This window comes from Pyrgilauda ruficollis, unplaced genomic scaffold (assembly GCF_017590135.1).
Source record: "Pyrgilauda ruficollis isolate IOZ18807 unplaced genomic scaffold, ASM1759013v1 scaffold7, whole genome shotgun sequence".
Classification (NCBI taxonomy): domain Eukaryota; kingdom Metazoa; phylum Chordata; class Aves; order Passeriformes; family Passeridae; genus Pyrgilauda; species Pyrgilauda ruficollis.
Window position 1 is genome coordinate 10,735,837 of NW_024528821.1, and position 12,712 is coordinate 10,748,548.

At 38.7% G+C, this 12,712-nt stretch overlaps 1 protein-coding gene across 1 annotated transcript in view; it reads left to right on the top strand.

Moving 5' to 3' along the window:
* The window catches only part of TBC1D8B (TBC1 domain family member 8B), a 31,293-nt gene that overhangs the window by 9,756 nt on the left and 8,825 nt on the right, over positions 1 to 12,712 (top strand). Inside the window, exons 5-14 of the mRNA XM_041485016.1 lie at positions 107 to 347; positions 1,394 to 1,601; positions 3,217 to 3,384; positions 3,947 to 4,096; positions 5,205 to 5,355; positions 5,585 to 5,799; positions 6,247 to 6,364; positions 7,078 to 7,363; positions 8,644 to 8,773; positions 12,270 to 12,368. Coding sequence (XP_041340950.1) covers positions 107 to 347; positions 1,394 to 1,601; positions 3,217 to 3,384; positions 3,947 to 4,096; positions 5,205 to 5,355; positions 5,585 to 5,799; positions 6,247 to 6,364; positions 7,078 to 7,363; positions 8,644 to 8,773; positions 12,270 to 12,368 — 1,766 coding nt within the window. The remainder of the gene's footprint in view (positions 1 to 106; positions 348 to 1,393; positions 1,602 to 3,216; positions 3,385 to 3,946; positions 4,097 to 5,204; positions 5,356 to 5,584; positions 5,800 to 6,246; positions 6,365 to 7,077; positions 7,364 to 8,643; positions 8,774 to 12,269; positions 12,369 to 12,712) is intronic.

Consider the following 12,712-nt stretch of genomic DNA (forward strand, 5'->3'; position numbering starts at 1 on the left):
CTATGTTGTTTAACTATATTTCATTAGAGCTGCTACTACTGCATTTCTTTTTTATACAGACATATACTGAGAACTGACTCATATGTCCTTACATTTTTATTTTCAGTAAAACTTATTATCTCCTGGGATGAAATATCAAAACTTGAGAAAACTTCCAATGTGATTCTGACAGAGAGCATTCATGTGTGCTCCCATGGGGAAGATCATTATTTTTCCATGTTTTTGCACATTAGTGAAACATTCCTGCTCATGGAGCAGCTGGCAAACTATGCAGTTAGAAGACTTTTTGACAAGGAGACATTTGAGAATGATCCAGTCCTTCACGACCCTCTGCAGATCACCAAGAGGTAATGCATTGCTTATAGTTTATCTGTTCTGGGCCCAGTATTTGTTTAGGCAAAAGAGGAAGAGAATCCTTGTCTCAAGGAGATTGTAAATATTAGCAAAGCTGATATTTTCTTTACCAAGTGAATCATTAAAATGTTGGACCAAAGCCATATGAGGCATTGTAATTTGTTGTTACTTGTCAGGATGCAAAGTCTGTATGAAGGCTGGAGGTGATCAAATCTTCAGTGCTGGTCTTCCACCTAAAAGGTTTCTATTAGTTTGAATTTTGAAAAGGTGTTCTTGCAGCATTTAGGATTAGAAAATTCATATTAGAGCTACAGTGTCTCCAGAGATACCTGATGAGGAAGGATAAGGTGGGGAAGAAATCATTTAATAGACATGTGTAAATGATAACTGCATGGGTTATATGATAAATGATAACTGATGGGTGCATGGTTTTCCTGAGGTACAGCATTATTTAGGGAAAAGACATGGATACCAGTAACTTAACAGTTAAGGTCCTTCCTTTTCCTTCGATTCCTCGATTTGGTAGCAATGCTGGAGAGGGATGCTGCTCTACAGCCAAAATACTGTTTCTGGCTGCAGTTATCTGTGAAAAATTAGCCCCTGGCAGATGTTTACAACGTGTGCTACATTTCTAGCTAATTAACCCTCCATCAAGCCAAAACTTGTTCTAGTTTTAAATAGATTATTCTGGTGTATGGGGAAACAGAGCACATAATGCTATTAGTGTCTTTTCTGCACTACTTGTAGGCTCTGTAGTGCTCTACTGTGTAAGAACATTGTTGAATCTGGCCTTGTTTAGTGACATATTTAAATTTTTTGTTTAGTGGATGTACAGGTAGGTGTGGTCCTGCCCTTTGTTGCCTCTTCAAGAAAAACACTGAACCTTCCAAATTGATGCCATAGATTATGGGAGAGGGAGAGCATGATATTTTACTGTCTTTTCCCAAGATATTTTTGACTTTTGTATTTGTAAAGACATTTAAAACTTACGTAATTTTTCTTTTCTCTTTCCTACCAATGTGTTATGTTTTTAATCCAGAGGCTTGGAGAGCTATGCCCACAGTAAGCATTTTAGTGCATTCTTCCGGCTACCTAAAGAAGAGTCCTTGAAGGAAGTTCATGAGTGCTTCTTATGGGTTCCTTTCAGTCATTATAACACCCATGGGAAAATGTGCATTTCAGAAAACTACATCTGCTTTGCTAGCCAGGATGGCAGCCTGTGCAGTGTAATCATTCCACTGAGAGAGGTAATGCAAACTACAAATCAGAGTCACTTTTACCAGCAGTTTTGCACTTCTGTAGTTTAATGCCAGTTTAGTAGATTTTCATTAGAATCTTCTTATTTTATGTGATGTCATGTATTTCCCCCTACCCTGGATACCATATGTAGGAATTCTGTTTGTAGGTTTCTGGAACTGCTTTCATGTTTCAGACTTGTTTCTCTGTCTTCTTTCCCTTTTCTATTTACTCTTATTTCTGTAGCTCGGTACAGAATCCAAATTTTTAATACTTTTTTATTAAATGATAAAGCTTTTTCTTAGTACTTGTAGGTGAGTTAATAAGACATTCTCAAGGTAAGAAGTAAAGAATTGTATTGGGTAGAGGACTTTGAAGATCAGTAATCATGCTGCTGTGTTTCTTAGCTCAGTAGTGCAGTTTTTTGCAGCAATTGAGCTGTACTGTCTGTTCAAAAGTCTAGGAAAATCCAGGTGTTGAGCAAGTAGCAATGCCATTACAGCTGATTTTCTCAACAGACTATAAGGACAGAATAAAGACCATATAGCAAAGGGCACAGCTTTGGAATTTCAATAGACCTATAGTATATTGCAGAATAACTTCTGGGGAAAAAAACAGCCAACCCTCTTCACTTCTGTCTTGACTTCGTGTGATCTGGGACATTGCCAGATTTCAGTTGTCCAGTGTTAAAAGCTTTTCATCAACACCAGACACATTTTACAATAGCCTACAAATAAGCCAGGTTCTATAATTGCTCTGTAATTGCTTTACATGCTCTGTGTACACACTAGCATAAGGCACCTGACACAGGGGGTGAGCTGTACTCATCTCAGCAGTACACTTGGTGTTCCCCACCTGCATAAAACAATGTATTTGATTACCTGTAAATAGTGCTGCAAACAATAGAGACTTCCATAACATAAGAGGCTGTGTTAAAGGAGCTGGCTCTAAATTTATTCTTATGGACTGTCAGATCCTCGCTATTTGTTCTGCAGGACTGCAGTTACCTCATTTCAGAGGTCTTTCCTTCTTTACCTACAGCAATGTGCTCAGTGGTTTTCCATTCTTTACCTTTAAAAACATGAATACATCAGCAATGGCAGTCAGTCTACATTCTCATGATTGTCACACTTGAACTTGCATGATTAAACTGTTTCAACTGCTCTAGTCTATAACTGTTCCATCATGGCAATTAAAGTCAGCTCTAGCTGTCATGTGTTATGACAGCTGTTTTGACAGGGTATTCTCAGTGGAAATTCAGTCTTGTAAAACTTTTTTTATTTGATTACTTACAAAAGTCATGTTTTCGCTGCTTTTGGATGGTAAGAAAAAAAGCAACTGCTTCAGTGGGTAGAAGGAGACAAGGTTTTCAAAGAGCTGAGCACTCACAGCTGGGAAAACCTTTTTGAAGTTTTCTGGTACTCTTGTTAAAAATCTGTTGCATAATACTTAGTGCCTTTTGGTAAAATAGCTACAGGCAGTTGAGCTTTCCATTTGTGGCTTGTGTTACCTAGTCTGTTTGCTTCATACACTGTTTCATTTACACATGTATTCTTAACAGGTTTTCTCTTTTATAAGTAAGCAGGTAAAATTCCTTGCTTAATTTATATGTCCTTGGTTCCATAGGTCACAGGGGTGGATAAAGGAGATCCAGCCAACAGGGGAGTCAGCATTAGTACCAAAGGGAAAACAGCTTTTCGTTTCACAGAGGTGAGAGATTTTGGACTGCTTGTGGCAAAGCTCAGGATGAAATGCAATGCAACTGCGAGTCCACAACACATCATAAGTACTGAGGTAACTGCTCTGGCAATTCTAATTTCTTAGAATTTGTTCCTAGGAATAAGTCACGAATCTCTGGTTTTAAGGTTTAGAAAAATAAATAACTCTGCCCATGTGAAAGAGAATGAGTTGGACAATGGTGCTACTGTGAATGCATTCCTGTTTGATTTCTTTTACCATCAGGTTTTACATCAGGTTTTGAAAAACAACTCCAGCTGTAATGCTGGTTTTTAAGTGCTCTCAGGTTTTCTATGTAGTTCACTGTATGAATGGTTTTTTTTGGTGGTGATGGTCAGTCCTCTTTATCCTCCTATTCTCAGTTCTCATTATGAATATTTGTCCTTTCATAATTTAGTTTCTTTGCTTGAGAGATGCCTTTTTTTTCCCCAAGTGCAGCCTCCTGGCAGCCCAGCTGTGCAGAGCAGGGACTGCTGTTTATCATTTATTTTAGAAACATGTAACTTAACGTAATGAGCAATAATGTTCTGGTAACTTAATATAATGAGCAATAATGGTCTCGTATCAGTGCTGCTTCTTGGAGGATTGTTTGTTATTTATGAGTTAAATTTTTTTCAAGGTTGCAGGTGGTTCTGCCACTGACAGTCCAAAGGATTTTGGTGCAGGACAGTCAAAGATGGGCCAGAGAGATAACAGCAAAACTGTCAGTACAGAAGCACTTATGACTGTCTACCATCCTCAGGATGCTGAGAACCTTGACTCTAAAATGGTAAGGGATAAAATGGCCAACACTTTTTGGAATTGAATTGGAAAGAAGTGAAGTATATCAAAATGAATTCCAGCCGGGCTGCTGATTTCCTCGGGGGCTTTGTCAGTATTCTTTCATCTGCAATTTTTGTATTTGGAGTCCACAGGGTGCTTCTTCATAGCTCCATTCAATTTTCTGCTCATCTTGTTTAATAATGATATGCCTTATCTTCATGGAATTAGTTTCTCCTGCTCTTCTAGCCCTCAGGGAAGAGTTGGCTGTTTGTTTTATGATAGTGAACATGTTGCATTTATGTCTGAATTTTCAAGATACAAAGTCACTGCAATCTCTCTGGAAGCAAGGAGAATGTTCTAAGAAATTGATTTAACTTCTACCTTGTTTCCTTCTTCTGCACCACTGTCTAACAAAGTTAGGCTCTCAAGAATATTTATGTAGTTGTTTTTGCAGCAGATCATCCAATTTTTGCTTTTCCATAGTATGTGAAAATAGACAGGTTTTATTTCAAAATAAGTCTTTCAGCAGAACTGAGTAAATTAAGATATGAAATTTTTATATTAGAAATACTAGAAAACAAATACCCTTTGGGCAGGACAAAAGGGAGTCCAGATTTTTAAATCCTGCTTCTTACACTCTGTTGAACAAAATCTACTTTTCAGTACCTTTAATTGCTTTAACAATGTTAAATCTTAGTGCTGCATGCACAGAAATTGTAGTGGTGACATTCACCCTGTCTCAGCCCTGGAGCCTCACATGAGCTGGAGCACCGATCAACATTTGCTTTGCTTCAGAAAAATCTCTGTTTGACCTTTCTGTGCTGTGGCAGATGGGATACTGAATTAGATCTGCCTTCTGTCTCATCTTGTATAAACATACTTTAAAGAATAGTAGGTCATGTATGAGATGGCATTTTATGCTAAATTTGTGCTCTGCATGGGCTGGATTTTGCTGTGATTTGCTTCAGCACTCATTTCACACATCAATATGGATGCTAACGTTGCAGTTTCCAGTTTATATGAATATAACTGGGAGCAAAATTTATTTCTGTTCTCTGAAACCTGAGGAGAATCTACCAGTATACTTAATGCTTGTTATCTTCTGCTTTTGGTAGTTGAAAGAAAAAATGAAGGAACAGTCGTGGAACATCCTGTTTGCGGAACGGGGCCATGGGGTCAGTATGTTTCGAACAAAGAAGACTCGAGACCTGGTTGTAAGAGGCATCCCAGAGGCATTAAGAGGAGAACTCTGGCTACTCTTCTCAGGTATTGCATAACAAGTATAATTGGTTCATTTTGGGAGTCATCGTTGGCAATTTTCATTGCTGAGTGTTTCCGGTAATTCCAGTAGAATTACTTTGACACATTACTTCAGTAATATCTGGAGATTCATAAAGTACCTCTGTAGTCACCAGAGTTTTTATACAAATTGCAAACAATCAAATTGCTGCTTTACTGTTGTCCTCTAATTCCATGCAATGCAATGTATTGGCAGGTGCTGTAAATGATATGGCAACCAACCCTGGTTATTACCCTGAGTTGGTGGAGAAGTCCTTAGGAACGTGCACTTTGGCTACTGATGAAATTGAACGAGATTTGCGTCGCTCCTTACCTGAGCACCCTGCTTTTCAAAGTGACACAGGAATTTCTGCCCTCAGGAGAGTTCTTACAGCTTATGCATTCAGGAATCCACAAATTGGATATTGTCAGGTATAGCAGTTTTGTGAGTCTTAGTGTCGATTGTTGAAATATTAGCTCATGATGGCAGTATGGTAGCACTTCATAAAATCTGTCACAGAAATGTGGAATAGTTTCTTGCTTAGTGGTTCACTTACTTTGCTTATTTCATGCTATTGTGTAAAATGAGTTTTTACATTGTACTTGGATTAGTTTACAAATGCTGTCATGTCCACTTCATATATGCATTTGCATTCTAACAAGACATATAGCACTTAAAAATATTTTAATGTACTTTAGATACTCTTTTCTGTATTTAATAACATAGAAGTAAAACTCTTGTCCTGGATATGGCTGTAGGTTATCCCAGCACTTTAAAAATGTTCTGTAAAGTGCTTTCAGAAATTCTGAGAAATAATACCAGTTGTGTTCTCACCGTCTTTTCTCTTAAATGTTTCCTTTCCTGTTTGAATGTTGCAGGCAATGAATATTCTGACGTCGGTGCTTCTGCTGTATGCTAAAGAGGAGGAAGCATTCTGGCTTTTGGTTGCTGTGTGTGAAAGGATGCTCCCTGATTATTTCAATCGCCGAATCATTGGTAACATCCATCTGCTTTTTTATCTGTCTTGAGTTGAATGTCTACCTATACTGAATGTCAATGGTTATTCATTAAGAACAAATGTAAGGAACAAGCTGAAGACTGACCAGTGGAGAGAAACCATTGCATTTGTTGTGGTATTGTGGAGTAGAAAATGGAGAACATCCCATGACTCCTTAAATAGGCATGGATGTGAATATTGTCAGTATTGTAGGCATAGCTATTCAGGAAATAGTCAGTTAGACTATTATACTTATTATACTTATTATATATAATTCCTTTGGAATTATATCTGCAATTCATACTATTTATTTGAAACTTAGCCAGTTTAGATAAAGGAAAAGGAGTTACTTCAGGTCTGGACTTTGATCTCATATGCAGTTCTTACAGGTGTATATGTTAGAAGAAAATGGGGTGTGAAGTTTCTCTCTTGTTGCAGAGGGATTGTACTGGCTGTCAGGAGAGTCACTGGAAGCAACCATGTACTCACCAAAGTGCCAACACACTTTGAGCATGCCCAAGGCTCTGTCCCCAGGCACAGAGAGCACAGCTTCCAGCATGGGGGAAGGAGCCAATGGTTCCATGCAGCGGGGCCTGTGTGTGCTTGTGCAACAAAGCTGCACTAGGACAGGAACTTTGTTTCTGGCTGGTGCTCTGAGTGTGCTTCTCTGTGTTAAGATTTGGGTGGTGGTTTTGTTATCCTTTCCCTGCAGGTGCCTTGGTAGATCAGGCAGTGTTTGAGGAGCTCATCAGGGTTCACCTGCCCCAGCTGACAGACCACATGACGGACATGACTTTTTTCTCCTCGGTCTCTCTCTCCTGGTTCCTTACCCTTTTTATCAGTGTGCTGCCAATTGAATGTGCAGTCAATGTGGTGGACTGTTTCTTCTATGATGGAATAAAGGCAATCTTGCAGCTGGGCCTTGCAGTGCTGGAATACAACATGGAGAAGTTGCTCACTTGTAAGGATGATGCAGAAGCAGTCACTGTTCTCAACAGGTATCAGTGTAACTGTTACTCTTTCAGGCTACATAGCAGCTGCTATAATTGCATATACGTAAGTCATTCTGAGATAACTGAGAAGACATTTAGCCGAGACTTCCAAAGGCTTCAAAGGAATTAGTGCTCATCTCAGGCTGAAATTCTGGAAGAGGTGGCTGGAAAATGGGCCTGGATCCTCTGAACATCCCATCCTAAATTCAAGTTCTACTAAAACCATAACTATTTTGTGAATTTTAAAGAACAAGCAATGTGCTTTTAACCTTGAATTTGTATCATGTATAGAAGGCAGATTGCCTTGATGAGAATATCTAAAACGCATTATGACTGTTCCAGACATCAGTTCAGGCATCAACTTACAGCAGAAAGTTCTTCAGCTTAGTTCTTGTAGTTTAGGCTCCTGAATCCTCTGCTGTTAATGGTTTAAAACAGAAATAAGAGCAAAAAAATGTGGTGAGCTCCTCAGTCATGATGAGGTGTTTGTTCTGTGTTAGCAGCATGAAGTGTGCTTTAAACTGACGTACTGCAAACAAAACTTGTACAATTTTTTCTTCACTAACTAAATTCTCTTGTTGATGCTGAGGTTGTGTATCGTGGAGTATTAGAACAGCAAAATTACTGTGCTGTAGCAGTTAACGAGTTACGACTTAAGAACTGATAATAAGAATTTCTGTTTAGTGAGCCTTTTACATGTTGCATGTTTGAATGGGGTAGGAGCTACAGAATTATTGAAGAAAATGTAGTTTTTATTATGAGACCATGCAGTCTGGTGTTTATTGTAAAATCTAGCTTCCCCACTGGATCTATTTAGGCTGGTTATGTGGGTGGGATAAGCAGGTACAGACCAGGCATATCTTTGTTTTATACATCGGGGGGAGTTAAGATTGTCTTGTTCACAGTTCAGGACAAGCCTTTTTCTCTGTCCCAATTAGTACAACCTTGCTATATGGATTAGAAAACCAGGGGAATGCCAAGTGGAAGGGACCTTGGAAAGAGTCTAGTTTAACTTCCCACTCAAAAGGGGATTGCTGCTAGCACTAGGTCACATAAGCTCAGTCCTAAAATCTCTGAAGGCTAGAAGTTCTAAAACCTTCTCTGGCTGGGCAGTGCCAATGTTTGTGTATCTTTGTTACTATTATAGCACATTTGTGCTACTGACTCTGATATTCTTTGTTTTTTCCCATTCTCTGCATGTGTTTTTTTTTCAGTAGATGCCAATGTTATTGTTTGATTGTGATAAACTTGTTCCTGCTGATTTCTCATGTGTTTGCTTTGTGCAGATTTTTTGACAGTGTCACTAACAAAGACAGTCCTTTACCTCCAGCTGTGCAGCAGGGCTCCAACCTCAGTGATACAAAGAGTGACCATCCAAAAGTGGACATCACTGATCTGATCCGAGAGTCAAATGAAGTATGTGTTCTTGTGGGCATGTTCTTGCATCCTGTGCAGTGTTAATGTTTCATGGGCTGCTTTGGAACAGTGCAGTTGCATTGTACAACTGCAGGGTTGGTGTTAGTTTTTTTTTTTTAGGGTAGAAAATCTGTCTGGGTTGGTAGAAATTTGGCTCTTTACTTTGTTGAGCCTCACTGAAAACCTTATAGGTTATGGAATAGGTTTGCTTTTCTGATTTGGGTTTTTAAGTGCTGGGAAGGTGCTTTCTAGTCTGTCCTGTGTGGAGCTCCCAAGATTCATCACAGGTCATGTATTACCATCCCTCATTCATATTATTAGTATGTTGACTAAATGACAAAATATACCAGAAACACCCTTTGTGTTATGCTAATTTGAGACTGATTACTGCACATTGCAAATACTGATAACTTTTGACATAGCAATGCATATGGGAAGCTGTGTACTTGAATAGTTTATGGTATGGGTTAAATGGCATCTAGAGATGTACTGGGTGAGGAAGACCAGCTGTGCTCTTTAAGGGCTTTCTTTCAATTTGCAAGTTTACTTTCTGCAGTGTTAAGCTTTGGAGCTCTGCACTGGGGAGGAAATCTAGTTTCTCCTATTTGACCCCAGACGTCCATGAGACATTTTTCCCTTGCCATGATGTGAATCAGAGTATTAATCTATTTGTAGATAGGTTTCTGCTTGGCCCACCAGAGGTGACAGGCAAGCTGAGAGAAAATATGTTCATATTTTGCACTTTCTGTTAACTGCTTTCTTTTATCTGTGTGATAGTTACTTTGTTTTCTGATTCACAGTCATGTTTTTGGTAAAAAAATACACAGTACATCTCTTTTGAAAAAGTGTCCTGACCTTGACTCAGAAATTATTAACTAACTGTAATTTGTACAATTTTAGAAACTTTGATTTTTTTTCTAAGAAGAGAGTGCTGCTTTTAATGGGGTGAACACTGTCAAGAATCAGAAACTCAATTTCTCTTGGAACTGTCTCTGTAGCACTGGGCTAATCATAAAAAAGTCTGTTCTGTTATAGTATTGTTTTAAAAGAATGTTATACTGAAGAATCTTGTTTGGAAAACTCTGTAAGATTCTTGAAAAAAGTTGAGAGTTCAAAGAGAGGATGAATATTTGCAGAATAGAGACCAGAGACAGTAAGTAATGAAGTGCTGTATATTGCATTCAGAAGTGTAAGTTGAAGCTTTCACAGAGATGGAATCATGACTGAAAAACAAAAACTTTCTTCTGCAGGAGATGGCACCAAATCAATAGTATCTGATATGGCTTTTGAACATTGTTTTGGCAGATCTTTGAACCTGAACCTTCCACTTCCAAGGTGACAGCCCTGTTCTTAAGCCCATATCCCAGTTTATATCTCACAGCCCCTTTTTCTTACACAAATTCAGTTTCAAATTCAAGTCTTCAGTTGAAACTGATTTTCTTTGGTGCTGGCAAGTGTCTCATATTTGAGACTGCTCATACAAAGTAAGAGTCAATTTCCTGCTTTCCATTTTGACCAGACAGTTAATTTCAATGCAGTTGTGGTCTGATGAAGGGTTTTATTTTCATACCACTGTGGAAATAAAATAAAACAAATTTTGAAATGGGAAGATTGCTGCAATGGAGAGTTGTCATTCTGCAAATAGGTTACAAATTATGTAGAAGTGAACAGAGATACTCTCTGTGATACTGTTGTTTGTACAGGGGTTCATGAGAGAAATGAGTTTAAGTGAAAAGGTATGGAGTTGAATTTTAAAATGTAGTTCAGTTTCATTCCTTTAACTCTGCACAAATGCAGATTCTTTGGCAGTCTAATTAGGCATGAAGAAATCATGTTTATCTAGAGAATGGAAGACTGTATAGCATTTTATCACATTAAATTAATTCAAATTTTCATTATATATTGTATGTATATTCTTACTAAGGCCATTGCCTATTACCAGTGCTCAGAAACCAGATCAGTGAAAGAGTTATGATTCACAGATGCAATTTCTCTCTTCCACTTTGTTTCAAACCAGAGGGATGCTGGTAGCAATCTCCACAGGAACACAGAAAGACAGTTCTGGAACAAAACTCAACAGCTTATCTGATTCAGCTTCCTGTCCAGCATCCTCCCAGATCATCCTTTAAAAAGTCTAGTGTTGTTAAAACAGTTCCACAAAAGAAAATCTGCAAAAACTCTAGTCCATCATAGGGTTTGTCTGCCCACGTGGGAAAATACCGAGTTAATTTCTCTTGGATGTTCATAAAGCACTACAGAGGAGAGTTGGCTGTGGTTTTCTCCATAGCTCCTTGTTGCTGTTAGGTGGTTGTTCATCATTTATCCTTTCAAGTCTGCTCATAGAATCAGTTATAGAATAGTTTGGGTTGACAGGGGCCTTTAAAGACCATCTAATCCACCCCCCCTGCAGTGAGCAGGGACAGCTAGATCAGGCTGCTCAGCTGGAGTCCAGCCTCATCATGACTCTAAGTGAGAAGAATGAGTTTTAACAGATTGCTCTCTTAAAAGGGAGTTGTCAGATCTATTATTTTGCTAGGTTTAATACAACCAGTTTCTTTAACCTTTCATCGAAGTTAATGTGCTCAGATTCTTTTGTCTGTGTTGCAATTTTTCATATCTTGTTGAAAGGGCATTGCTGATAAGGGGACAAACACACTGCAGAAGAGCTTCTGGAAGTCCTGCCTAATTTGGTTGTTTATTGCTCATTTTTTCTCAAAATTTGTTATTAGAAGCAGTTTTGCCCATGGTGCATGGTGGTCATGGTTAGGCCATGCCTTCCTGGTTGCCTGTGCTGTTGAAAAGTGTCAAAAAACTTACAGAAGAGAAGTTGAATCTATTGAATTTCCTCATAAAAGGAAATTTAATCAATTTGACATGATCTTGATAAAGAATGTTGTCCTGTTTTGATCAACTGGTTTCTGTTTAGATTTTAATTGTTTAATAATTTGTTCCATGATTTCTCTGGTGATTTGTTTCTAGTTCTTGCCTCCTGTCCCACTTTTCCTTAAAGATAAATGCATTTATTCACTCCAGTGCTCAAACACCTTTCATATCCTTCAGAAATTACAGAGGTAGCCAGGAATGATTGAGAAATTACTTAGCTGATTTCTTAATTTCAATAGAGTGAACTTCAGTCCCTGAAAACATGCACATCTTAGACTTTGCTGCCTTGCAGAAGTAGTCACCATGTGATAATAGAGTTGGGTATAGAGCCAACACATAGTAAAATCCCTTCCTTTTCCTTCCCACACAGGGAACTAGTCCAATTTCTTCTTTCTCCATCGCTCTCTGAAACACCCTTTAAAAAACACCCTTTTAAAAGTTACACTGGTTAAGGTGAATGTTAGTGCTCTAATAAATGATTTTTTCCTTAGAGTTTCTGTGATCTTCCTTTGTGTCCCTGTCTATATTGTGCTTAGATGCAAGAAAGACAAAAATACTTGTTTAGCTGTGTCTCCCAGCAGTTGATTGCATGGAGTGGTGCTTTTCTCCTTAGAGATACGGTGATATTCGCTATGAGGACGTTGAGAGCTTGCGCTGCAGGAACAGGCTTTATGTGATCCAGACCTTGGAAGCCACGACCAAGCAGAATGTGGTGAGTGATTTGGAAGAGTTTCAGCCTTCTCCCTGATGAAATCCATTCCCTTTTGGAAGGTTCTGAGAAGAGCTGCAGTTTCCAGGCCAAATGTATGATTTTATAGTGAACCCCCTCATGCCTGCAGGGTGTCTGTTAACTGAGGCTTGGCCTGTGATGTTTTCAGGCTGTAAATCACAGCATGACCTTCTGGTCTCCTTACAAGTAGCACCATTGCCAACCACTTCAAAAGGCTGGTGCATCTCTCACACTTTGTGTGGATTGGAACAGGCTGACCTATATTTCTGTCTGCTGATGTTAATACTGTTCTCTTAGAGGCATAGAGCACCATACAGTAAAACAAT